This window comes from Dothidotthia symphoricarpi (assembly GCF_010015815.1).
Source record: "Dothidotthia symphoricarpi CBS 119687 unplaced genomic scaffold P153scaffold_8, whole genome shotgun sequence".
Lineage (NCBI taxonomy): Eukaryota > Fungi > Ascomycota > Dothideomycetes > Pleosporales > Dothidotthiaceae > Dothidotthia > Dothidotthia symphoricarpi.
In genome coordinates, this window is record NW_022985015.1 from 184,011 (window position 1) to 206,815 (window position 22,805).

At 50.9% G+C, this 22,805-nt stretch overlaps 8 protein-coding genes across 8 annotated transcripts; 5 read left to right on the top strand and 3 right to left on the bottom strand.

Moving 5' to 3' along the window:
• Window positions 1-240: 240 nt before the first annotated feature.
• P153DRAFT_375029 (uncharacterized protein) lies at window positions 241-599 on the top strand (the record flags this gene model as incomplete). Its single annotated transcript, XM_033669555.1, has 2 exons — window positions 241-415; window positions 484-599. 2 exons carry the CDS (start codon window positions 241-243, stop codon window positions 597-599), a joined length of 291 nt encoding a protein of 96 aa, XP_033524619.1.
• Window positions 600-1,217: 618 nt separating this feature from the next.
• On the bottom strand, window positions 1,218-1,831 carry P153DRAFT_289194 (ubiquitin-conjugating enzyme E2 15; the record flags this gene model as incomplete). The annotated part of the gene is made up of 3 exons (XM_033663641.1): window positions 1,218-1,474; window positions 1,526-1,618; window positions 1,672-1,831. The coding sequence occupies 3 exons, from the start codon at window positions 1,829-1,831 to the stop codon at window positions 1,218-1,220; spliced, it is 510 nt and encodes a 169-aa protein (XP_033524620.1).
• A 783-nt stretch (window positions 1,832-2,614) lies between these two features.
• P153DRAFT_384512 (ATP-dependent rRNA helicase-like protein spb4) lies at window positions 2,615-4,579 on the bottom strand (the record flags this gene model as incomplete). The annotated part of the gene is made up of 2 exons (XM_033670343.1): window positions 2,615-4,337; window positions 4,389-4,579. The coding sequence occupies 2 exons, from the start codon at window positions 4,577-4,579 to the stop codon at window positions 2,615-2,617; spliced, it is 1,914 nt and encodes a 637-aa protein (XP_033524621.1).
• Window positions 4,580-5,178: 599 nt separating this feature from the next.
• P153DRAFT_395671 (uncharacterized protein) lies at window positions 5,179-6,406 on the top strand (the record flags this gene model as incomplete). Its single annotated transcript, XM_033671419.1, has 2 exons — window positions 5,179-5,556; window positions 5,609-6,406. 2 exons carry the CDS (start codon window positions 5,179-5,181, stop codon window positions 6,335-6,337), a joined length of 1,107 nt encoding a protein of 368 aa, XP_033524622.1. The 3' UTR covers window positions 6,338-6,406.
• Window positions 6,407-6,771: 365 nt separating this feature from the next.
• Window positions 6,772-9,988, top strand: P153DRAFT_365865 (P-loop containing nucleoside triphosphate hydrolase protein). Its single transcript, XM_033667918.1, has one exon. The coding sequence runs from the start codon at window positions 6,951-6,953 to the stop codon at window positions 9,828-9,830; it is 2,880 nt and encodes a 959-aa protein (XP_033524623.1). The 5' UTR covers window positions 6,772-6,950; the 3' UTR covers window positions 9,831-9,988.
• An 89-nt stretch (window positions 9,989-10,077) lies between these two features.
• P153DRAFT_430497 (uncharacterized protein) lies at window positions 10,078-16,033 on the bottom strand. Its single transcript, XM_033672838.1, has 3 exons — window positions 15,488-16,033; window positions 11,678-15,301; window positions 10,078-11,627 (listed from the first exon to the last, which is right to left on the bottom strand). The coding sequence occupies exons 1-3, from the start codon at window positions 15,833-15,835 to the stop codon at window positions 10,437-10,439; spliced, it is 5,163 nt and encodes a 1,720-aa protein (XP_033524624.1). The 5' UTR covers window positions 15,836-16,033; the 3' UTR covers window positions 10,078-10,436.
• Window positions 16,034-17,205: 1,172 nt separating this feature from the next.
• Window positions 17,206-18,402, top strand: P153DRAFT_288842 (alpha/beta knot; the record flags this gene model as incomplete). The annotated part of the gene is made up of 3 exons (XM_033663615.1): window positions 17,206-17,529; window positions 17,597-17,794; window positions 17,848-18,402. 3 exons carry the CDS (start codon window positions 17,206-17,208, stop codon window positions 18,400-18,402), a joined length of 1,077 nt encoding a protein of 358 aa, XP_033524625.1.
• Window positions 18,403-19,583: 1,181 nt separating this feature from the next.
• On the top strand, window positions 19,584-21,129 carry P153DRAFT_365867 (uncharacterized protein). The gene is made up of 5 exons (XM_033667919.1): window positions 19,584-19,857; window positions 19,912-19,967; window positions 20,028-20,318; window positions 20,383-20,573; window positions 20,624-21,129. Exons 1-5 carry the CDS (start codon window positions 19,809-19,811, stop codon window positions 20,745-20,747), a joined length of 711 nt encoding a protein of 236 aa, XP_033524626.1. The 5' UTR covers window positions 19,584-19,808; the 3' UTR covers window positions 20,748-21,129.
• Window positions 21,130-22,805: the final 1,676 nt, after the last annotated feature.

Consider the following 22,805-nt stretch of genomic DNA (forward strand, 5'->3'; position numbering starts at 1 on the left):
GTATAGTTTTGATTGACGATCAGTAGACGGGCCGGTAGGACAGTGAATGGGAGCGTGGAATCATATCATTAGAAAACGACCAAGTCATTGTTTGAAGGGACCGCCGACATGTATAAATATGCCTGCAATACCTGTTTGAGTGTCTCATCATCAAGCTCAGCATCCCAATATATCGATCTCAAGCCGGTTCTTCAATATCAAAATACTCGTCAACTTCATCCTCCACCACCAATAATCAAGATGAAGTTCACCCTCGCCCTCGCTACTCTGCTCTCCGTTACCTCCGCTGTAGCCGTCACCAGGCGACACCCTGCGACGCTTTCCAAGCGTCAAAGCAGCGTCTGCGGTGGCATCGCCACGCCCACCTGCTGCCAACTTGATGTCCTGGGTGCTGCAAACTTGGATTGCGAAAGCGGTAAGACTTTGTCCCTCTCTCTCTTCACATCTCTTTCTGTACTACCTTCAGCCACTGATGAATGATAGCCGGCGACGTCGCCACGACCGCGGAATTTGAGGCTCTGTGCGCCGAGTCCGGCACGAGTGCACAGTGCTGCATTCTTCCTGTTGGTGCGGATGCATTGCTTTGCACGGGTGCTTGAGAAAGGAAATCCTGGACGACGTGAGGAGGACTGTGTGTAAGAGATGGAGGTTCAGATAAGCTTTGCTGTATGAGTCTGTAGTTACCTTTGTGTTCGTTGTTAGAGTGGGCTATCGTCTCGACCCATCTACACGCTTAATCAAATTTTCATTATTCGAAGCTGTTTGCGACTCTAAACTCGTATCGATTGTGCTCGTGCATCGGAATTCGTTCGAGTTGCCTCGACGGAGTTGACTCTTCTGATTGAATTCTACTTTCTGGCACCAAAGTTCATACGAGACGGCAGTGTGTATCTGCAAGACACGCCGTTCGAGCCTACTTGTCAACGACATGGCGTCCAGACAGGTTGCTTCTTTTGATTCATCTCATCAATCTAGTATCCGGCAAGGACTACATGAACTCATGGTGAAGTACGCACGTCCTTTTGTGTAACCGCTGTGATTGATTGACCACACCATCACGCCAAAGCGGTCAAGAGACATGCTAAACATGTCCATTGTATGTCTGCTCGAAATGCCCAAAGTTCCCTCCATGCCCGCTCAAGTGTCAAACTCCAGATATGAAAAACCACTTTATGCATGTTTGTTCGCGCCTCAGTCTGGTATCGTGCCTGTTCTGTTTATTCAAACTCCAAACTATCACGTACGCACTTTCGCACTCGTTTCTTGAACTCGGGCGTGTTGTCGCGCCATAGCGAGGCTGCCTCGACATTCGCGGGTGACTCGTCGTTTGGGCTGGACAGCATAGAGATGACGGAGAGCAGGATGGTCTCGGGTGTCTGGACAGGTGACCAGCGTTCGGCCGCCGACTCGTAGCCGTACTTGTCTTCCTCGGGTGGGTGTAGGATGGAGATGCAGACCTCGCCGTTCTGGTAGACTGTCCGTTTGTCAGCAGGTCGTGCGGCGTGTGCATACGGCAGGAGCTCACTGTTTGGGTGGAAGATGGGTGTCTCGAAGCGCATCTTGGGCGGCATAAGTGGGTATTCCCTAGGGAACGTGAGGCGCGCTCGGAAGAAGCCTCCTATGAAAGCCGTCAGTGCTGGTCAGCTTTCGGGCATCTCCGTGTGCATATACCTCCGTAGAACTTGGTGTCGTCGTCAATCATCAGCATCACCTCCCACTCAAACACATTACTGTCCACCAAGCCGCAGCTGATGCCCGATATGCTGCGGTCGTTTTGCATTTGCTTGAGCTGGCGAGCCAACAGGCCGGCCGCCGCAGACGATGAAGCCATTTCCTAGTCGCGTGTGTGCGTAGGCCGGTATATGGTCAACGTGCACAGAGAGGTGCTGGGCCCTCAGGCGCGGGTCGACGTCAGACGAGGAGCAATGGCGGGGCGCTACGGCAATATAGCAGCTTGCGGGCAAACGGCAAACGACCTGCCTTCTGCGACGAGTCCAAACAAGCAAAGTGGCAGCGGCCAGAAGCGTTGCAACATGCAGCTGGGACTGAGCGGCGTGGTCCAAAAAGTCAAGAGCAGACGCAAGTATCCGTCGTGAGCTTCTTCCAATCGCTTTGGAGGAGGTGGCGGTACACGCCCAGCCCGCGGACATCGCTTTGGGCCTGTCCCCTTCCACTTCCGCAAACTGTCGCATCGCCGCCTTCTCCAAAGCAAACGCTACTTCATCACGCGCAGACCTGCCATGACTCCAGCGAGAAGACGTACTGTTCCGAACGCCCTACACGGCCGACGTCTGCATACAGAGGACACCAGATACGGACAGCTACAAACACGTTTCGCTTCCATTTCTCCAGAGCCGACTTCATGTCCTGCACAAACGTGATCACTACGCCCGCAGACGCCTTCATCTAGAAACTGCTCAAAGGCTGAGGTCCACGTCTCAAATTTGCATGTGTCGCACGATCCAGCCGTACGCCGGAACGCCTACGGACGCGCTGCCGCTGGCACCCCAGCTGCCTTCGTTTTTCAGGCCATTGCCATTCGGGACCAGAGACGCATGCATCTGCGCGCGTGTTGAACAGACACCTCATCTTACATGGCATTAAAGGTATTGACTTAGTCGCTAAATCCCTCAAACTCGTCTTCCATGTCCTGCTTTTCCTTGGCAGCAACACTCTTCCGCATCTGCTCAATCATACCCTGCAGCTTCTCCTCCTCTCTACGCTCTTCGTCTGTCAACTTGGCCACACGATCATGTTCACGTTTCGCCACCTTCTTCTCCCTCCTCACATCCTTGTAAGCCTTCAGTCCCTTCTTTTCCGTCCACGCCGATTCCTCCCTCGGCTTTTCCTTGACATGCTTTTTTCTCGCCTCGGGCGTTTCTAGCTCAGCTAGGCGCTGCTTCTCACGTACTTTGTCTTTGTACGCAAAAGTATCAAAATCCATCGCCACACCGAGGCTCTTATCGCCGTCCCAAGTCTTGAGCTCGGGCATGCGTGGCAAACGCAGGAGACCCCATGCGTGACCCAACTCCGACCACGGAAGGTCCGGGACCCGGAATATGGAGGATGCCGTGTGTTTGCTGTATGCGCGGACCCAGGAGACGAAGCCACGTTGCGCTTTGTCGTAGATAGCTCTGTCTGTTGCCACCAAGCATCTTATCTTCTTGGAAACTGCCTCGGCATCCTCGGGTGTAATGATGCAATCGGGAGATGATAAAGGTGTAATGGGAGTTTGTCGTACGCGCAGAAACTCGATATAGTCTTCTTCGGGGCCTGGATTGAGAAACGTGACGGCTAACCCTTTACGACCTGCTCGCCCGGCACGACCGCAACGGTGAATGAAAGTTTTTGGGTCGCTTGGTGGGTCTAGCTGTAAGACTAGATCAACGGACGGTATGTCGAGACCGCGCGCGGCAACGTCGGTGGTGAGGAGGATGGATGGTGTGACACTGTCGACAAACTTGTTGAAATTCTTACGTCGGACTTTGTCTGGATGCTTTCCATGTAGCGGGACAACAGCATACCCGTCCAAGACCTCAGGCAAGATGTGCTGGAAGTAGTCCACGGCAAAACATGTCGCAAGATAAAAGATGGTTTTCTGGGGCTGTGGTTCTAGAGAGGACAAAATTTGTCTAATAGCCGGTATTTTGTGCGAGGGAGGTGTAACAAGGTATGACATCTGCAAACTAGCTGGTGTTCGCTTGTCTTCAATCTTGCCTTCTTCTCCCGTGTTGCCGTTGGACGCTGCTCTTGTCTTGACCTTGACAGCAATGCGGACAGGGTTGCGCAGACCCACCCGGATGAGCTGGTCGACGGCCTCGCTCACACTGGCGCTGAACAGGCCCGTTCGTCGTTGCTTAGGCAAGCGGGAGAGAATTCTTTGCAGATCTTCCTTGAAGCCGAGATCCAACAGACGATCCGCTTCGTCCAACACGAGAGCATCGAAAGAAGATTGTGGGCAATGGACGTGGGGAGACGTGAGTAATTGGAGGAGTCTCCCAGGCGTGCCAATCAGGATGTTGGCCGACCTTTTGAGGAAGACGCTGAGGTCCTGAGCTGGAGTGATGGATCCACCAAGGAGGAGCTGAGGTACCACTTTGAGAGTTCCCGGAGGGAAGGTTGGCTTCGGGGGGGCATCGACGTCTTCCATGTCAGAATCTTCATCATCCGGCTGAAGTAGGGCTGCCGAAGGGGCGTGGAACTTGAGGAGCGAGGCAAGGACCGTATGTATCTGAGTGGCCAGTTCCCTGGTTGGTGAAATGATGATTGCGCCCACGTGATGCTTCTTTAGGGGAGCGTCGAGTCGCAACAGCCGCTCTACAATGGGTATCAGAAACCTGTAAAATGTGAGTAACGACTGAAATCAGTTTGGCAGGGCGAACACTCACGCTAAAGTCTTTCCGCTTCCCGTGACAGCCTCAACCACGACATCGGAGTTTTTCATGAACAATGGGATGGCAGCATGCTGGACTGGCGTAGTCTTGACGAAGCCCATGGCGTCGACGGCGTCGACGATCCATTCCGACAGCGCCGGCGTCAACGCGCTGAACGAGCGATCGACTTTGGTCTGTGGAGCCATGCGCGCGGAGTCCTTGTCGTGCAGGCTTGTGGAGTGTGAATATCGTCCTGAGGCGTGATGGGTCCGGGTTGCTGGACGGAAAAAAAGTTGATGTGGCGCATGTGGCAGTGCAAGGCGATGCGGAGGGCGGAAGGTGCAGCCGAGTCACGTGGCATGCGTCATACATACACCTTCGAACTAGATCTCCGTCCTTGGTCTGCGGGTCGACGAAGAGTAAGCGTCTGCCTATTCCACTCTGGTCCTGGCATAGCACACGACCATTCGTTTCACCAGACTCTGCAAAGTTCGGCGCCGCAGCGTCTTCACATGTGAATCTGATCTCATCAAGGCGTATTTAAGCTGGCCGCTGTCGCCTGCACATTGTGGCATCCCCTCTCCCTCCAGATGATGCGCGCTGCCCGGACGGATGCGCGTCGACGCTGGCTGTCTCTGCCGTGAATCCCTCCTGTCCCGCTGACGCGCGCGATACCGACACAGCTGCCGACGACGCCCACACACGGCCGTCCTGCCTCGCCACCAGCATTGCCTGGTTCGCGGACAGGGCTCGCTCGACGCTATCTGGCCTCATCCGCACCTCTCCGCTCCCCACCTTCCCCACCATGGCTCCCACGAAGCGCCGCCAGATCCCCCACACCCCACACGTCATCTCGCCCTCGCCCGTATCGACGCCGTCGGAGAGCGCAAGAGACGGCTACTTTGGCCCCGTGACACGCTCCTCGACGCGCGCCGCCAGCGCCCGCTCACCGGCGCCCGTAGACGAGGATTCGGGCGGCTCGGATCCGGAGAAGCGGGCGCGCGCGCGGACGGTGCTGGATGGCGGCGTGGGGCGGCCGAGGCGACTGAGTGGGCTGACGGGCAAGAGGCAGACCATCAACCACCTGAGCCCCGCGGCTGCCAACAAGAACTACTGGCGTGAGATGAGCAGGAGTCCGAGTCCGCTGGGCCTGATCCCCATCCACCAGCGGTGGCGGTCCTTCGTGTGTTGCCCATACACGTGAGCCCGCACACACAGCGCTAACCCGACAGCAGATCCACCGCCATGAAATCCCCCGCAAAATCCTCCACGTGAGCATCGGCTTCCTCGCCCTCGCCCTCTACACCAACGGCGTGCAGACATGGGCCATCCACCCCGTGCTCCTCACCCTCCTCCTCCCCATCGCCCTTACCGACGTGCTGCGCCACCGCTACTGGCAAATAAATCGCTTTTACATCCGTTGTCTGGGCGCCTTGATGCGCGAGTCCGAAGTCGACGGCTACAACGGTGTAATCTCCTATCTCCTCGGCGCCTGGATTGTCATGCGCTTCTGTCCTAAGGATGTCAGTGTCATGAGTGTATTGTTGCTGAGTTGGTGTGACACGGCCGCCAGTACTTTTGGCCGTCTCTGGGGACATTTGACCCCCAAGGTGCGCAACGGGAAAAGCCTGGCTGGGAGTATCGCGGCGTGCATCACGGGCATTGCTACGGCAGCCGTGTGGTGGGGTATTTTGGGTCCCATGTTCAATAACTACAACTCTGCTGAGAACGCGTTTGCGTTTCAAGGTGTTCTTACCCTGCCCTCGTCGGCGAGGGACGTGTTGGGGTTGTCTGTTGCACAGGCGTCTGTTGGTGGGTATACAGCACTGGGCCTTGTATCGCTGTGGGCGGGCTTGGTCGCGAGCGCAAGTGAAGCACTTGATATTTTTGGATGGGATGATAACCTGACGATACCCGTTCTCTGTGGTGTAGGGCTATGGGGTTTCTTGGGATTGTTTGGATGACCGCGGCTGAGAAACCGAAGAACGAATTAATGCATAACTTGACTCCACTCCCAACATGCAGACTTTACCCTCAAAATGATTTCTGGAGTGTTTAGCGCTATAACGTCTTGACAAGGCTTCCATTGAGACTATGATCGATTGTCCATGCGAACTGTTCTCATATTCTTCAATGCCTCGTAGGGTCGATTCTCAAGTTTTTTTGGAAAAAAGGCGGAGACTGATTGGGGTGGCCTTCCGAATCGTTGTCGCTAATAGATATCCGTACTGTCGCCTACTGTCATCTAATGATACAGCCTGTGTAAGCAACGACCATTCCAACAACGTTGCCCTGAAGGCCAATCGGGAACTGAGTTTCTATCTATTCCAACCGTCCATATTCTCAGAACAATACTACCCACGTTTTGATCAGTGAATATGACTTCTCAAACAAAGAGGAGTGAAGTACAGAGCACAGCTTGGCACAGCTTTTAAGCCTGTTTCTAGGGCGGTAAGGCCGCCTATCCGATACCTCCACCTTCAACTTGACCTCTCAACAGCCATAGGCAACCATAACTATTATATTCATACCACGACTTGGCAACAACACGTACCGTACACAACTAAGATACTAGCTATGGGGAAAAAGAGAAAATCGATCTCGAAAATAATTCCCGTACAAAACATAACGCCTGCGCCCATATCGAAGTCTTGCATAGCCGCCACAACATCTAAGAAAGCAGTCAAAGCAACAACCTCCACGACTACACCCATGTCAAAGCCTGTCGAAAAAACAAAAAAACTCGAACCCTCAAAACAAGAGTCAAGTGGCGCAACGTCATCAGAACAGGCAAGGTGGCAATACGACGTATACGCTCAGCCGTTTGTCACAAATGCGTTACGTTCGATCAACTTGGAACAAGCGCGCATAGTCTTGACTCCATCAGAATACCAAATTGACTACCAAACGTATATTCAGAACTTTGTAGGCAATGGCTTCCTCTCCGAAAGGCCTAGTGTTTCGCCCGAATCGAACACTGGATCCTCGCCACCTATGAAGGAGCTGAGTGAACAAACGTACCTTCAATACTTCAACGCATTGTGGAAACTTGAGAGTGCTGCAAAAGAAAGTGAAAACGACGGATACGCCCTGTACAAGACCTCACTCCAGCGCGCGTCTGCGCAGGGTGATGAGGAAATATGGATGATATCAGTACCAGGACTGCGAGAAGACAGCCCGAACGTTGAGATGGGCGATACTATCCACATTCGTCAGCTATGGGTTGATATCGCTGGTAACCTCATGCAACTACCATCACAGGTGACGGACAAAGTCACAGGACACGTTCGAATCGACCAGAAAGTCTGGACCGGACTCCAGCTCAACGCTTCTGTGAGAGCTGTCAAGAGGGCCCAAGAGACGATCTATGTGAAAGTAGAAGGACTGACATACCATTATGCAGCAAGTAGTGTTCTCATGGTAAATGTGGTGTTTCCATTGAAACAATCATGGTACGAACAGCAGAGAGCTTTGGCGTGCGTCGATGCCGAGCTGAGGCAGGCAAACTGTCCGCTGCATCGTGTTCCCACTCGTGAGGAGATCGATGATGAGTTCCTCGACAAGTTCGATGAAGTTTCTACTGGAGTACAGTACAGTACAAAGGAAGTACTGGAGAAACGATTGTGCACACCTCACAACGATTGGATTCGCAGAATACTTTTCCCTACTGAAGCCCACGCTATGCTCCAAACTCAGCTACGCAGAGTCCCGGCCCGGGCATTCTTTGACCATGCCATCAATTATGAGCAAGCGCATGCTGTTAAATCAGTGTGTGTCAACGAATATGGCACACTTCCATTCTTGATATCAGGGCCTCCAGGTACAGGCAAGACAAAAACACTTGTCGAGACAGCCATGCAGTTGCTCAATGACGATTCTACCAACATCTCGCACATGCTTATATGCGCTCCATCTGAAGCAGCATCAGACACGCTCACTCTGCGACTGATGCAACACCTCAATTCCAAACAACTTTTCAGACTCAATCGACCTGGACGAGCCAACTACGAGGTGCCACGAGAGCTCATGGCGTATTGTCATATGGAAGATGGAGTGTTCAACTTACCACCCTTCGGAAAGCTCATGTCTTTCAACGTGGTTGTCACATCATGTCGGAATGCATCTATTCTCGCCGAGGCACGCTTGACCAACAACGATCTATGGACGATTGAGACTGGCATGTTTTCAGCATTTCACCCAGAAGAACAGAAACTAGTGCCATCGCTTCACTGGGGCGCTCTCCTCCTTGACGAAGCGGCTCAAGCTACTGAAATGGATGTCTTGCCCGCCATCAGCGTCATCTGTCCTCCGTCAGCGTACCCAGAGCAACTGCCCCAGCCGCGTTTCGTGATGGCGGGTGACGAGCACCAACTTGGCCCACGAACTGCATCTCGAGACCCTCTATTCTCTACATCTCTGTTCGCACGCCTCTTCAACCGACCACTGTACAAGGATCATCCACTATCACGCTCGAACCTGAGACCATCGTCAGGTCCGCCAGTTTTGAAGCAGTCTATGCTTCCTATCTATTACCCTCCGTTTGCTAATCTCATACGCAACTATCGCTCCCACCCCGCGATCCTTAGCGTCCCAAGCTCCGTCTTCTACAACGATACTCTTATACCTGAAGCACAGATGCCCAATACACCTCTTCAAGACTCATCTCTATGGAAAGGCCGCAAATGGCCAGTCCTATTCTTCCCGCACACAGGATCCGACGACATTGAGCGTGACGGCAGCGGCTGGTACAATCACACCGAAGCACGCCGCGCCTGTGATATTGCTCAAACACTGGTTTTCGAATCTCATGTTGCTCAGTCCGACATTTGCATCATGTCTCCTTTCGCCGCGCAAGTCAAGATCCTCCGTTCGTTGATCCGGTCAACTCGATATGGTAGCGGCTCCGGGATGTGGGACGTCAACATTGGTCCGCTTGAGGCGTTCCAGGGTCTAGAGAGTCGTGTCGTGATTATATGCACGACGCGCACGAGGGACCAGCAGTTGGGGTTAGATGCGAAGAGAGGATGGGGTATCGTGGGCCAGAAGCGAAAGATGAACGTTGCACTGACACGAGCCAAAGAAGCGTTGTTTGTGATCGGAAGCCCATCTGTGTTGCTACAAGACTACTACTGGCGAGCGTGGTTGGCGTTTTGTTGGCGCAATGGATTGGTCAACGATGCGGAGGGGTTGTGGAAGGGAGATGATGTGGACTTCGGCAAGCATGGGACTGGGGTTTTGGAACGCGCGCTGACGGTCAAAAAAGAACAGCACAAAGGCAAGGCATTAGGAGCCGGCGCTGATACCAATACCATGAGCGAGGAGTATGAGGCCTGGCATGAGAGTTTAAGGGAAGCGTTGAATGAAGAGAATCTCGATGGAGATGCTGACGTAGAGACGGAAAGAGCAGAGTACGAGGAAGACTATGGCGTCGAGTACGATCTAGAGGAAACGTCGTAAAAGGTGTAGACGGTCTCAACCTCCAAGGCGTCTCGTGTGTATTCGACCGTAGTTTCCTAACTGCAGTCTGGTGTGAAAGTAATTTCATCATACTATTCCGGCTACTCTTACGTCTCTATTTTATTCTCATAGACTTAAATACGATTGCATTGCGCTCAGTTCTGTTGGAACGTGATACAAAAGACACCTCACACATACATAGCCTGCAGTTTCTTCAATATGTAGAACCTTTGGTAATCTATGATCGCAATTTAAAACACATCTAGTGACTGATCGTCGTATATTGTGGGGTATCGTCGAGATTTAGGAGTTTGGCGTCACTGATTGAAGGTATACATGAAAGAAACCAACACGATTTATTAGATGTTGTAAATCGTGCTTCATGTCTCGAACTGAGACGACCTAGCCTACGAAACTCCTCTCACTTGATCTTCGGAACCTATCTCAAAACCACCATCCCGCATGAAGTAACATCAAGTCGATATCGAAACAAAGCGCAAAAAGCCATCCACGCTTCGATTTCATTTTGAAAGCATCTACTAACCAAAGGACCAAGCTTAATACTCTCCTCGTAGCAGCAAATCGTCCGTTCATCAAGAAAGCAAATCACACCTGGTGAGACGCCGGACCCCCGAGGTAACCCCTCAGAGCACTTTCAACGTCACGATCATCAAGCCCTGGCGTTTGCAGTTGCTGGGTGTATTGCTGCGGAGTAGCGGAACCACGCTGTCCTTGAATAAAGCTACCCACACTGCCAGGTGCCGCGTTAGCGGGTCCCTGGTATGTTTGGGGAACCTCACGCCGCGGCGGGCCTCGTGCAGCTGGCAAAGCACCAGAACCATTTATTGCTCCGGGACCATTCGGACGAGGCTGCCCACTAACAAGCCCGGTGGATGATGGTAAAGGCTGACCTGACTGCAGCGCCGATTTTTCGCGTTCCCTCTTCTTCGTCTGCACGAGATGGCCCTTTACGCCTCTCAAGTATTTGACCGCAGCGTCCACCAGTTCTTTATTCTCAGGAGAGTTCTTGAGGGTTTCGAGCATCTCGCGGACCTGTGTCTCGGATTTGATGTGTGGACACTGGCGTCCGTGGCCAAAGTGTGCAAGACCGCAGAGACCACAGTGTTCGACGCCGGCGACTTTCAGTTCGCATGCACCTTGCGGATGTTGTTTGTAGCACGCTGGACACGGGCGATAGTTGAGTGTTCCATAGTTGGCGTCGAGGGGTGAGCGAGTTGGGAGATGAACACGCCGGAACGGTTTCACTGAGGGTTCGTCAGGTTTCGGTAGTGATGTTTGTAGTCTGCCAGACGCTGCAAGCTCAGGAGGCACAGGGCGAGAAGAGCTCTTGCTGGAATGGACTGCCGATAAGGTAACCTTCACACCACCTTTCGGTGGCTTCAGTGATCCACTTGACGGCGGTCCACGCGAAGGTGCCATAGTAGCAATGACTGGTGGTGGCGGTGGTGCATAAGGAGGTCTTGACGAAGTTTGAATGGAAACTTGGGACGCACCTGCGCCATTCTGCTTGTATAGCGTGGAGCTGGCAATATTGTTTGCACTGGGTCTTCGAGCAGCACTCCCAAGCTCTCTCTCGGCATCGAGCTCAGCAGGATAGAGTTCGGGGTCGCTCTCGTCCTCGGTGTCAGCTTGGAAGTCAGTATCGCTTTCAGAACCTGACTTGGCTTTCTTCCGTCTCTTATCCGACTTCTTGATAGGCTCGGGAAGAACATCTTCGAAGACATCTTCATCGGCGTTAGCTGCCTGATCTTGCTCATCGTTGGCGTAATCAACGTTCTGCGATTCGGTCAGTATACATCCGCGTAACACGTGGTCATTATACATACCATTCGAGCCCTTCGTCCCCTGCCATGAGCCTCAGCCCGCGCTAGAGCTTCTGCTGCTGCCAATGCTTGACGCTCCTTCAAAATCTTATCCCAAACACCTGGATCTGGAGCGACCTCCTCTTCTACGCTGTCGAGGTTCTCTTGGAGAGTACCCGTATCGTTTGCCCATATACGAGCGAAGCTAAACTGAGACTCCGCTGAGTCGTCCGCGCTTGTCTTTGTATTCTCAAGCTGACTCCGGTCTATCAACTTTTCGACCGAAGCATCGTCGTATCGAATATCATGATCTGCGTTGTCATCGTTGAAGAGCTCCGCTGCGCCAAACTTGAGAATCGATTCCACGTCTTGATCTTCAGGATTGTCTGCATCTAACTGCTCAACAACGACGTGATCAAGGGCCATCTTCTTCCTGCCCATCTGCATAATCTTCTCTTCGACAGAAGCCCTTGTCATGAGCTGGAAGCAGAGGACCTTCTTCTTCTGACCGATACGATGAGCTCTGGAGATGGCCTGCAAGTCTTGATGAGGATTCCAGTCGGGATCCATGATAATCACCGTGTCAGCAGTAGCAAGGTTGATGCCTACACCGCCAGCTCGAGTTGATAGGAGGAAGGCGAAGAGCGGAGAGTCGGGTGCGTTAAATTGATCGATACGCTTCTGCTTTTCCAAAGAGCCCATATTTCCATCGAGACGTTGATATGTCATCTGCATCCCGTCCATGAAGTCTTCAATCATACTAAGCATGTCGAGAAATTGGCTGAAGATGAGAACACGATGTCCTCGCTCCTGCAACTTTGGAAGCAATACCTCTAGCAGACTGAGTTTAGCGGAGGCCTCGACCAGGTTGCGATGGGAGACAGTAGCTACGTCAGTTCGCTCTTCGATCTCGCGACTGTAGACGAAGGGGTGACAAAGACACTTGCGAAGCTGCATGAGTATATTGCTCAAGTTGGCTCGCTCCTGCTGCTTGAGAGACTTGTCTGAAGTAAAGAGAGTCTTCAAGAGTTCCGGACTCTTTGATAGGATTGACTTGTAAAGTTGCTTTTGCAGGTGGCTCATTGATATCGGGAGAATGATCTGACCTAACGGTGGAAGGAAGGTCAATACTTGAGCTTTTGTACGTCGAAGGATGAAGGGACGGATTTCATCGTGCAGTTCTTTAATGTTTTCTGATGTCATCTCGGCGTACTTCTCTTCGAGCTCAGCGGCGTTGATAGTTTCGTCCAAGAATTGCAGCAAATTGAACAGCTCTCTGGCATTGTTCTGTAGTGGTGTACCCGTCAGTAGTAGCCTGAAAGGAGCTTTCACGGCCGTGAGGGCGGTGTAGAGTTGGCTCTTGTCGTTTTTCAACCGTTGGCCTTCGTCGATGATCAGTCCTCCCCAGTTGACGCTGCGAAACATCCTCCGACAACTGTCATTCGCGGCTGCTTCGTAAGAAGTGACTACAACATGGCACCTGAGTTCCTTCGTTCCTTCGGGATACATTTCGTATTTGTATGCCATGTCCCGAGCTTGGGATGAGCCGAAGTAGGCGACAACACGCAGCGATGGTACCCATTGCTTGATTTCTCGTCGCCAGTTGGCGCAGGTCGAGTTGGGAACCACGACTAGAAAGGGGAAGCAGTTGTGCTCCTGGACAAGTGTCGCCATGAAGCCAATTACCTGAATTGTCTTACCCAAACCCATTTCATCAGCGAGGATGCCATTCTTTTGGCTGTACCATTGATAGTAAAGCCAATTCAAGCCCTCAATCTGATATTTCATCAGTTCACCACCGACAAGATTCTCCGGTTGTTTTTGTTTCTCCAATTTGGCGAAAGGCGTGTTGCGGGCCTTGTCGAGACGCGCTTTCAGTGGACCTTGCTTTGGGTATCTTACATAACGCCCGGCGACCCAGTCGTTGTAAGCAGTGACGAAATCTAGCCATCTATCTTCATCTTCTTGTGTAGGCACCTTCTCCCAAACTGCGTCTTCGTAGCCCAAACCCTTGTACTTGATGAGCGCCTTGTCCACCTCTTTGATTCGGGCTTTGTCGATCTCTTCGCTGCGGACTTCTACATAGCTTGTGTATTTGATGTCTAGTACAATATCGATGCGTAAATACTCTTCCGGTACGGCGTCCTCCGTTCTCATCTTTGGCCCATCTTCGCGCTTGTAGAAGGCCTTTCGCATAGCTGGCGCTGTGACACCCCAAGTCCAAGCTCCAGAGTACCATGCGGCGCGGAAGTAAGACTGGTTCTCCCATTTGATCAAGTACTGTTTCTCGTCTTCGTTGACAAGATAGCATGGCGTTCCTGGTCGGTACGTTTCCACGTCGGAGGGGCGCCAGGCTATGAGCCCGCTAACCTTTTGGTCGCTTGTTTCGTCACACTCTTTGCAAAGCCACTTGCTGGAATATTCTCGAAATCGGTCATCTGCCGTTTCCTCGTCGTCGCGCATAATATCCATGGCATACTGGGATAGTGGTGGCAAGTGGTGATAGTGCCATGCCCGAGAGCATTTGGTGCATCGAAAGAGCACGTTGTGGGCGTTGTTGATGAGTTCTGGTGCCACATCGACGACCGGATCTTGGCCGCCGTTGTCTTCCCGGTCCTTCATCTCCTGCTGTGTCGTCTGGCGATGCCTGAACGGCTTGCACGAGACACCCTGTTCCTTACAGTCCTGACATTGGGAGAGATCAGGCGCAGTGGCGTCCTTCTTTTGATATACATTGATGCACCGTCTACACTGCAGCACAAAACTCTCGTGACCGACCTTGGTGACTAGGTGTTCTCGATTTGCTCGATTACCCACGCAGTTCTTGTGGTACGCAAGAGAGCATCCCTGACAGTAGATGAGAGGTGCGACGCTGGGTCCATCAAAGCACACCTCACAGCCTTCGACATGGCGCGAGCGGAAGAGGCTGCTTCGTGGAAGCGTCTCAAAGACCTCGCGCACGACTGTGATCTTTTGCGCGGCTGCTCGTGGCTCGGAGTCGGAACGATACACGTCGTCACCATTCGCCTCTTGCATGTTGTTGGTGGCGCGTGTTGATCGATCAGACTGACGCATTCCAGTCCGTGGCACCTTGTCCGGCTTCATGGAGCGTAGGGTCCGCCGCTTGCGCTTCCGGCCAGGAAGTAGATCCGAACGAAGGATGTCAGAGCCGCTCGAGCCATCGCCGTCGTCGTCGTCATCGTCGTCGTCTTCACTCTCATCTTGATCGTATGCGTGCACGGCAGTGTGTTGCCGGGAGGAGCGGCGCGTAGGTTCTGGTGTCTTCTTCGGTTTCCGGGGTCGCCCTCGCCTTTTGACCTCAATCTCTGAATCGTCGCTGGTCGAAGGGTCCGTGGCGTTCCTCCGGCGCGAGCGGGCCGTCGATGAACGTTCGCTGTCAATGCCCTGCCTGGCTGACGCCCGCCTGCGGTTGTTCCGCGGCCCTCGTGAAGTCGAGGCAAGCTCGTCATCGGAGGAGAGGTCCAGCATGGAGATGTCGAGGAACCCGTCGTGGGTGGTCTTGGGTGCCTTGGCGCGGAGTCTCATGTTGGGTTCGTCGACGCTGGGCGAGGATGCGTCGTCGTAGTGCTGGAAGCTCTGCAGTGCTTCTGGGCCGCCGGTGAGTTCGAGAAGCTCTTCGAACGTGATCTAAGACGACGTTAGACACTGCTGGCTTGGAGTGGTCGGCGCAGGAAAGACGGCCAGGAGGGACAGAGATATCGAGAGCAGAGATATAGAGGGCAACGAGTTCGCGTCTCTCACTATAAGGCGTCCGCTCCTCTCACTGCAAGGCGCCCGCTTCTCTCACTGGGATCGAGACGCAGCCTCACCTACCTCCTTGGTCTGGTCCCCCACCAGTCTGACCGTGTACATGAGCTCCTTTCCTCTGTTGGACTCTCGCAAGATGCGCTCCACCTCGTCCTGCGGCTCGTAGTACGTGTATTCGTCCTTGTCTTGGACCGGCCGCACACGCACGCATACCGCCCTGCGTGTGGCCGCCGGCAACACAACTTGGATAGTGTCATCGTCTCCACCCGAGCTCTGGTCTGAGAAGAAGTCACCCGGAGAGAACGAGGCGCGCTTCGACAGCTCGGGCGGGGCAGCAGTGCTACTGCGCGTGCTCTTGCGCCCGCCCTTTTTGAAAGCCGCCATGAGGTCGACGCCGTCCTCTTCGCTGCTCATGGCTGTGACCCTGCTGGAGCTACAGATATGCGTGGGAACAGTATGCGTGTGCGTCTGCGGTTCCTGCAACAATCTTGTCGGACATGCCTCACGCGACGGTGGCTGGACAAGGGGCGTGAACGGCGAGCACGTTGCAGAGGGTTGGAGAGGGCAATGTGAGGGCGCGTGGTGCTTGCAGCTGGTTCACACAAGAGTGCGCAAAATGGGGTGCCAATCGTGGACTCAACGCTGCGCAACGGCCGTCAGGGTCGATGCGACACTCGGCCACGGACTCGACGCGTGACGACGCGATCAGATCCGGGCCCCACTGAAATTTCTTAGCGCGCACTGGGAATGAGCTGCAGCATAACGTAGCGGCGGACCTGTGCAAATATCACACAGCAAACACTGCACGCCGCGTCTGCACGGTTATGGTACATCCTGTTCTTCTTGGTAGTGCGCTGCTACGGGCCCAAAGAGCAGCCCTGCCGCAGACATTTCGCCGCTACAAATCCTTCACCCAGGCGCTCGAGAGAGGCAGGCACGGTTCGTCTGATCCGTTCGCGTCCAACCCTCGTGCAAATTCCAGAGGAGGCAGGGACACTCGAGACAGGGGAAATGATAGGGACAGTAGATATGGCAGTGGCAGAGACAGTAGACTTGGTAGGGACAGCAGAGATGAAGTGACGTCCCCTAGACCCCAGCAAATCGATCGAGAACGAGAACTGTTCCTGTCATCGCGCGGCCCCGCACCCCACGGACCTCGTCACAGGCGAAGAGAAGAGAGACAGTCCGACCCGCCGCCTCGACGAGAAAGGTCGTTTGCAACATCAGATTCCAGAGCCCGCACGGGTGACAGCTACGAGCGTAGTCGGCCCTCGTCGTCTCGTGGTGCTTCCCAAAGGGACTTCCGCGAACAACGACATGGAGACCGGGAACGCAATGCAGCACCACATGGCGGCAGACGCTTTGAGACGTCAGACATGCCATCTGGACGGAACAGGTCATTCGAGGATTCCCGCAAGCCTTCGTCTGACCGTGGTGCGTCTCAAGAGTTTCGAGAGAGGCGACAAGCTGAGGACTATAACGAACCTCCACGACGGTCACCACGACGATCCGAATCCACACCAGACAGCACTGCAAGTCGAGGCAAGAAGTTCGGACGTCCGAGAGATCCAATGTCAGATCGTTCCATATCTCGAAGTTCACGGCGGGAACATGAGAGCGAAGGACGGGACGAGAAAAAACCGTGGAATTCTTCACGGAGTGATCCTGAAGCTGAGCCATATGTACACGTACATTTCGACCGCAAAGGGGAGAACTCAAGGACACCCGTGCCTCCCTACGCAGGCGGTCGACGAGAGCAATTCCAGGGACGTCAGAGAGAACCAATGGCTGAGAGAGAGCCGAGAAGTCGACCAGATTTCTCATCATATAAAACAGATGAATCTATAGACTCGAGGAGTAGAGCACCCGAGTCACTGCCATATACTACCGCTGCTTCCGAATTCATCTACGGGTATTCGAGCGTACTTGCTGCTGTCAAGGCGGACCGACGCAAATTCTACAACCTGTACATCCACACCAGAGGGGCGAACAGAGATGGCCTCCTCGACGATCGCAGCCTCTTCAAGAATGTTGCGTCCATTACCAAAGAAGTCGGAGATGAGTACATGCGCGCTCTTGATAAAGCAAGTAGTGGCAGACCGCATAATGTGAGTAGTTTGCTGGGATCAGTTACCAGTTGTGGTGCATCAGACAGTACGTGCTAACGCGGATCAGGGCGTTGTGTTGGAAGCATCTCCACTTGCTTGCCCTCCGATTACTGAATTGAAGAGCGAATCGGTAGCAAGTGCATTTTTCAGCGTTGCAGTAGATCACCAAAGTGCAGAAGACGTGATTGTCAACGGCAAGCAGGAGCAATATTCCTACAAGTCCGCAGGATGGCGACATCCCCTAGTACTCTACGTTGATGGTGTAGTATGGCTCACCCCCAAACCTATCAAATGCTTTCCTCACTAACCATGTTCCAGCTCGATGAAGGTAACCTGGGGGCTATTGCGCGCTCAGCATACTTTCTCGGCGTTGACGCAATCATAACTCCTACTCGCCAAGTCGCGCCTTGGAGCCACATTGCACTGAAAGCTTCCGCTGGCGCTGCAGAAGCAGTCCCCGTCTTCAAGGTTCGCGAGCCTGCCGATTTTCTGGGAAAGAGCTCCAGAAATGGTTGGAGGATCTATGCGAGCGACGCTGTTCCACCGGCTCAGCAGCCTTCTGGCACCTCAGAATCAGATGATGATGGAGCCAGCAATGTGATGTACACATTCGCAAAGAGTGTGAAACGGTTGCCTGTGGACCATTGCCCTGTGGATAACCACCCGACGATCCTCATGATGGGCGCTGAGGCAACTGGCTTGAAGAATAGCCTGCTCAATTTGGCGCATTACAAGGTTGGGATACGACATGGCCGCGATGTCGATGAGATTGGTGTTGACAGCTTGAACGTCAGCGTCGCAGCATCACTTCTCTGCTATGAGATGTTGAAGAAACCGAGCGAAGCGACCAAGTCCGAGGATGCGCTTTTCTAGAGTTGATCAGTAAATCAAGAGACTGCAATGATAGATTGAATTCTGTCAGACATGGTGAATATTGAGTGCTCTTTGGATTCAATGCATCATGTTTTGAAGATCGTCGTGAAGGGCACCAGGTCCCCATCTTGAGGATGCTCGGTCTGGTGACCAGTTAGCAGTAAGGGCTCTGTCCAATGGTAGGTAGTGTCGCTATCTCGACTGATGCTACCATGTGAAAGACGCATTTAGATCAGCCAGTAAAAGTGATGCTCTGGTGCGTCTGGCTGGTTTATTAACGCATGGGGTGCAGTTGTATTCCCCCGCGTTACGTCTTTTGTCGGGTCCAACATCCCTGCCTCGTTATCTCAACATTCTTCAATGGTGGTGGGGGTGGTCGACAGGCTTGGGTGTCATAGTTGAGCGACGATGGTGTTCAGATCGCCCTTCTACTTTTGATTCATCTATGTTCAGACATTAGATGGAAGCAGCTCTGTTCATCGTGAGATGTCCATTGCCCCACATGTTCGCGCATGCAGTCGAGGTCAGTGATAGGGAGTTTGCAAGATCCGAGCCGCAGATACACAGCGATATATGGATGGGCAGGCGATCACTACACTATGCAACCATCCGTAGATAGTATATGTGGCATAATAGACAGGGAGGCGAGTCGATCGTATCGATTCGCCAAGCATGCTGTACAGTATACTGTCAAGATGTGGAGGACCGCCGGCATGCTTGTTTGTTGCTAGCATCGAAGCCAGGGAAATGCTGGGAAAGTATCAGGACGATCCGAGTCGACGCCTGCTGCTGACAGGGGTAGCACTCTCGACTTGGCAGCTCCGAAAAGCGCATGTGTAAGTGAAGAGATGGGCATACAAGGGTGTGGTTGCTCATGGATGCGTGATGCCAGTGAAGAGAAACAAGCAAATATGAGTGACGGCTACACGAGCCGGCGCGTGCTGGGGTTGTAGTATCTAGCGGTGAAAGGACGCAGCGCGTACTGGTCCGGGATGGCAGTTGCCAAGCTCACGTCATGGCCAGACCCCGACGTGACCGACAGGGTTGTGGTGCGGCACGCTGGTCGCCTCGAAGCTTTTTCGCCCACGGCAACCATGTCTTGCTATCTTTGCTGACGTTTGGAAGCCTGCACGCGCGGCGTAGCGAAGACCAGCGAAGACCCCTCGCCTCCATACCAAGTACTCTAAGCTTCCCTCGCATCCTGCGCGCCTATTTGCTCCGTCGCAACCTGCCTGGAGGAGCAGCAGCGTACCGTGCCGGCGATCCTTGAGGCGGCAGCGTCCACACCTCACGCCCAGATCACGCACCCTCGTACTACCTCGACCCCGCAACTCCTCTCGCCGCGCCCTTGCTCGAGACACTCTGTATTCATAGCTGCAGACAGAGGCGACGGGTGTCTCTTCACCATGACGCGAGTGGTAGTGTACGCCGTGAGCTTGGTCTTCACCATTGCTTGTAAGTGTGGCAGCATGTGCGAAGCCGTGGCGCAGAGACTGACACAACGCGCAGGCACCGTCATGACGATTGCCAGCATCGCCATGCCGCGATGGGTCAGCTATAGTCCGGTACGTTTCCGTGCCACCCCGAGTCCCTCTTTATTCAAGCACCATGTCTGACCGTTCCAGAACGGCGAGCGCGAGTACTCGTACGGCCTCCACAGCCGCTGCTCGGCCGTCACCGGTACCTGCGTCCCTTTTCCTCGCGACAGCGACTGCGCAAAGGATGCGTCCTTCTGCAACATGTGGAGGACCGTGGGATTCTTGACGTCGTTTGGCGTCGTCGTCGAGCTGTGCACACTGGTCTCATTCGTAGTCATCATGGCAGGTGGCGTGCAGCGCAGAGTGCAGGGATGGGGGATAGTGGCCTCTGTGCTGCTCTTCAGTGCTTTCGTTCAGTGCGCAGGCATGGCTATCGTGGTGCGTTATATCCGCACTCTTGTTGCTGGTATATGGTCATATGTAACACGGCTGACCATCATAGGCCTTCCTCTTCGACAACGACTCTCGCTTCTGGAGCGGCTGGCACCTCGACGCGTCCTGGTCTCTCTGTACAGCATCCTGGATCTTACTTGTGTTGACAAGTCTGGGCATCGCAGCCTCATCCATATACCTCCCATACGAGGGTGACTACGAGTTCATACCTGACCAGTCCCAACTTGAGCCTGACGACAGGTGAGCATCCTTGACCTAGACTTTCTGAATTGTTTTTTTGACATGTGTAGGCTTTTGTCGCGAATCGCGGCGTGGGACAACGGGTACAAAGGCGATGCGCATGAGTACTCATATCAACGAGATCAGGATGCCCAGAGCATTACAAGTTTTGTCAGCGAGCAAAGTCGACGATGAAACGAACAAACACAAAATGTGCGAGACTGTGAGATGAACAACGACCAAATGTCAGGCACAATCACAAATTGACCCTGATTTAGGGTGGTAGTCTCAGTCACGTGTTATTGATGTTACTTCCTGAGCATGTAGATTGTTATTCCATTTTTTCCGATACCCATCAGCTGGTCACGCTGTAGGGTTTAATAGTTTTATAATTGCGTATTTCATAACAGAGAACATGCAATGAATTGATGGTTGAACGATGTGTAGCAAAAATAGGAAATAAAAGCATAACGTTAGGTACCGCCTAGCATTCCATGCAGACACTTGCTAGAGGGTAGTCACGTGCGCTAGTGTGGAAGTATATATACTAAAAGGGCTACACCAAGTAAGTAGCAGGTAATCTATCTTTATATGCTATAATACTAAATTGTACATACGTAGCTTTGTGTACTTATAATATTACGTAATTAGATCTATTAACAAAAGATATAGTAAAAAACAGTATATTTAAAAATTATTAATACTATTAATAAGTATACAGCCCTAAAGCTATAGTAAGTTATATCTATAATACTAGATAAATTACTGTCCTATTAATGTTAGCTTATAAATTATAGTAAGACTCTTGCCTAAATAAAGGAAAATATATTAAGTTATAAGTATAATCTATAGAGTTATTTTATAGATATACTTAGTTAAAGTACTTAATAAGTTTATATTACTTAGTTATAGCGTTTCTATCTATATCAAATTGTAAAAAATATATAATACTACTATTTTATCTTAGTAAATAACTTATTTAAATTAGTTATTAATTTTTAGATAAAAACTTTACAAACTCTTAATATTAAGTTTAACCTAGCTCTAAACTGTTTACTCTTAACTTTTTATAGCTATTACTATTACTACTACTATTACAAAAACTACTTCCCTCTACTAAGATAAACTAGCTTTATTCTTATATTATACTTATTTAATAAATTTGTAATCTAATTATTAACTAATAAAAACTTTCTTATAAGTCTACTTTTATAACTAGTATTCTTAAAGTTTATAATAGATTTAAATAGCTGTTAATACAAAATAGAAAGCTATTAATAAAAAATTTAAGTTATAAGACTATTTAACTAAAAGGGTTAAGTATTAATAAGAAACTATCTAATTTTTAAAGACTAATATTAAAAAAGCAGAACTCTAACTTTATAAAGCTATACTTAAAGATTTTTTTTAAGCTTAATATACTTTTACAAATATTAATCTAATATAGAAAAGTTATTACTTTTATACTAAGTAAAACTTCTTTATTCTTCTTACTACATAGCTTAGTCTTAAAAGACTCTACTTAAGATATCTTAAGTACTATATAAGTACTAACTTTTATTTTTTTATTACCTATAGTTTTATATTTACTAAAGGAAAAATTAGTTTAGAAGCTATTAAGATAGACTTATTTTTTTTTCTAATAGGTTAATAGCAGATTTATGCGTATAGTATAGGCAGATAAAAATAATATAGTAAGAATCTAATATAGTAACTTTTAATAGAAGCTAATACTTAGATCCTATTTATATAGTAAATGTTAGTAAGAGAATAAAGTAAAAGTAATAAAGAGCTATTTAGCTATATCCTAACAAAAGGCTATTTAATATACTAATATAGACACGTATTTTAGAAATTAAGTTAAAATTATAATTATGTTTAGCTTTAGGTTATAAACTATAGTAAAAATAAGAAACTCTTATTTAACTAGTAATTCTAATTATAAAACTAAGTATTAATAGTAATAATATAAGCTTATATATAAATATCTATTTTATATTAAGAGGTAAAATAAAAAGACTTTATCTATTTATTTATATTTTCTATCTATTCTTTTTACTACTTAGATTATACTTTACTAAGAATTTAGTTTTATTAGTCTACTATAAAAGTTTTTATACTATAGCGTATTACTTACTAATAATTAAAGAATTTGTATAAGTAATTACTAGTACTAGTATAGTACTTTAGATATTGTTAGTAAGATATTTATAAACTTCCTTAGGTAGTAGAGAAAAATAGTATGTTATACTT

Excerpts from the sequence above, each read along its gene's own strand:
- P153DRAFT_365865 (XM_033667918.1), top strand. The coding sequence starts at position 6,951 with ATGGGGAAAAAGAGAAAATCGATCTCGAAAATAATTCCCGTACAAAAC.
- P153DRAFT_365867 (XM_033667919.1), top strand. The coding sequence starts at position 19,809 with ATGACGCGAGTGGTAGTGTACGCCGTGAGCTTGGTCTTCACCATTGCT. Across the intron at positions 19,858-19,911 it reads CTTGGTCTTCACCATTGCTT|GCACCGTCATGACGATTGCC; the intron begins GTAAGTGTGGCA and ends CACAACGCGCAG. Across the intron at positions 19,968-20,027 it reads GATGGGTCAGCTATAGTCCG|AACGGCGAGCGCGAGTACTC; the intron begins GTACGTTTCCGT and ends TGACCGTTCCAG.
- P153DRAFT_430497 (XM_033672838.1), bottom strand. The coding sequence starts at position 15,835 with ATGAGCAGCGAAGAGGACGGCGTCGACCTCATGGCGGCTTTCAAAAAG. Across the intron at positions 15,302-15,487 it reads TGGGGGACCAGACCAAGGAG|ATCACGTTCGAAGAGCTTCT; the intron begins GTAGGTGAGGCT and ends ACGTCGTCTTAG. Across the intron at positions 11,628-11,677 it reads GGGGACGAAGGGCTCGAATG|AACGTTGATTACGCCAACGA; the intron begins GTATGTATAATG and ends ACCGAATCGCAG.